The sequence below is a fragment of the Triticum aestivum genome, chromosome 7D (genome assembly GCF_018294505.1).
Source record: "Triticum aestivum cultivar Chinese Spring chromosome 7D, IWGSC CS RefSeq v2.1, whole genome shotgun sequence".
Classification (NCBI taxonomy): domain Eukaryota; kingdom Viridiplantae; phylum Streptophyta; class Magnoliopsida; order Poales; family Poaceae; genus Triticum; species Triticum aestivum.
Window position 1 is genome coordinate 230,941,852 of NC_057814.1, and position 2,328 is coordinate 230,944,179.

The 2,328-nt window shown below is 56.0% G+C and overlaps 1 protein-coding gene across 1 annotated transcript; it reads right to left on the reverse strand.

Annotated features, from left to right (window-relative positions):
• Nucleotides 1-245: 245 nt before the first annotated feature.
• LOC123165850 (uncharacterized) lies at nt 246-1,951 on the reverse strand. The gene is made up of 2 exons (XM_044583591.1): nt 1,337-1,951; nt 246-808 (listed from the first exon to the last, which is right to left on the reverse strand). Exons 1-2 carry the CDS (start codon nt 1,705-1,707, stop codon nt 352-354), a joined length of 828 nt encoding a protein of 275 aa, XP_044439526.1. The 5' UTR covers nt 1,708-1,951; the 3' UTR covers nt 246-351.
• Nucleotides 1,952-2,328: the final 377 nt, after the last annotated feature.

The following is a 2,328-nucleotide window of genomic DNA, read 5'->3' on the forward strand; positions in this document are numbered from 1 at the left end:
GGACTCATCACCCACCATTTCTACCTGTCTGCTGCCACCAGCAAACACCGCTGGTCATAGCAACAATTAAACCAGTAATCTGTCACCAACGACATCAGCTCAACATCATTATCCTTTAATCGATGAGAACATGGTTAAGAACTCGTAGCTTTGCTGACAGAAACGGCCACTTCATGTTGCCGTTGTCATTTGCCATGCCATTGCCAACCAGGTGATTCAAGAAGAGGCCAACAGACAAACAGACAAACACAACAAATTAATGTTCTCTTATGTGTAGAGACCTCTTGATTATACAGTAGCAGCAGTGGCAGCAGCACCATCTCGCCAACCTAAATTCGGCCTACGTTTCAGCTAGTTGTATCCAGCGTTTTGCAGATCGGAGAGGGAGAATGACCTTGGAGATCGGAATGAGCTCGTGTTCGGATTGATTGTGTTCCTACTCATGACGCTCGCTTTCTGGGACGCGCTGTGCAGGCTGCGCGGAGGGAACCTGGGCGACGCCGGGGCCTTCTCCCTCCTGCCATTGCCGCTGCCGTTATCCTCGTCGTCGCCGTCGTCCGAGCGTTCTTCCTCCTCCTCCTCGTCCCCCTCCACCACAGTGTGGTCGAGGGAGAGGAGTGGCGGCAGGTACGTGGTGACCAGCGAGCTGCAGGAGGCCCTCCGCCGCGACCATGCCGCCAGCACGCGGCGGCGCTTGTTGAAGGGGTTCTCCGGCTTGGCGATCTCCTTGGCCGCCGCCTTGGCTGCAGCCTCGGCCAGGCTCGTGAAGGATTTGGACTTGCCGGCGTAGAAGTTCGAGAGGCCCCTCCTGCGATTAATTTCATTCATCTTGGTCAGTTAATGTTCCAGGGCAAACACTCCATGGGTACTACTGTAGTTGCATATTTGCAGAGCAGTATTTGGCCTGTTGTTGATGCACAGCTAGGCTATTCACATGCCCGGGATTTCAGCTAATTACACACAGCAAATTAAATCCATCCATGATCTTTATCAGTTTGACTAGCAGAAAGATGCGAACTTTCTCCGTAGTCTGTCCTAACTAATGCAAAGTTCAACAGAACGGGCATACTGGTTTTCTAGCTCCAGTTTTGTGATCTACTAGAGCCCAATGATTACACCAGAAGAACACAACTGGCCGAGGAATCAAAACAGATTTTTTCATCAAGGAGGAAAAAAATCCATCTTTTTCTCTAAGACTGTTGGACTAAGAAATATCCTATTTGACCAAGAAAAACTTGAAGAGATCACAACAAGATCATACAAATTTAGCAAAAACCTCCGGTAATTAATTAATAATAAAGCAAGGAGCAAGAGGATGGGGAAGAAGAAAGCTTACTTGCTGGGCAGCGCGTCCTCGAGGGACTCGAGGGTCCCGAGCCCCATAGCGAGCACTTCATCCACGGGCGCCTTGGCCTCGCTCTCCACCTCCTCCTCCTCTCCCTCCTCCTTCTCCGACGTGGAGTCTTCCCCGATCGAGGAGCTGTCCGAGGAGGCCGCCCCGATCGAGGAGGCATCCGATAGCGCCTCCTCCAGCTCTCGCAGCTCCTCCGTCCCAACCTCCTCCCCCTCCTCCTCCTCAACGTAGAACCCGTTGGGTCCGCCGCCCCGATTCGTCTCCGGCTCCTCCGAATCCGGCCGCTGCTTCCCCTTCCCCGCGCCGCGGAACCCGTGCCCGCGCGCCATCCCCGGCGCCAGCGCCGTCGACATGCGCACGCCCGCGGCTGGCTAAGCAAGATCCAGCGAAAATCACGGAAGATCACGCGCGGATCGGCGGGTGGGTGGGTGCGTCCGCCGAGAGATTGACCACGCCGAGCCGGAGCACACAGACGAGGACAAGAAATCTTCGAGAGAGAGAGAGAGAGAGAAGGAAAGAGAGAGGTGGAGAGAGAAGGGGAAGGAAGGATTGGATAGAGATGCTGAGCTAGGCCAGGAGGACTAGGAAAGGAAAAACAGGGGGGCGTTTTCTATAGTTACAGGACGACGCCGGAGCGGTCCATGCGCCTTGTCCAGGCGTGCGAGCCTGGCGCAGGAGGTGGCCGGTCTCTGTCCGCCTGGCGCGCGGGCCACCCGTGGTGGCACCGCTCTCCATGGACTCGGTGTACATTATGGCGGGCTGACCTGAAGACATACCGGTATCGCTGTGCGTGATACGGTCGAGCGTATGGTATACGGGGTAAGTATACGGTGGGCGTACGTGTGCGATCCGGCTTGGTCTCCTGGGCCGGTCGCACGTGTGTGCCGCGGCCGGGAAGCGTGTGCCGCGGTGCGGGGTGACAGGTGGGGCGTAGTGCGCGTACACGCGTTGGATGGATGATGGATGGACGGATC

What these genes read in the sequence shown, in the direction of transcription:
- LOC123165850 (XM_044583591.1), bottom strand. Translation starts at nt 1,707, where the DNA reads ATGTCGACGGCGCTGGCGCCGGGGATGGCGCGCGGGCACGGGTTCCGC. An exon ending in GAGGACGCGCTGCCCAGCAA is followed by an intron (nt 809 to 1,336) that starts GTAAGCTTTCTT and finishes AATTAATCGCAG; the next exon opens with GAGGGGCCTCTCGAACTTCT.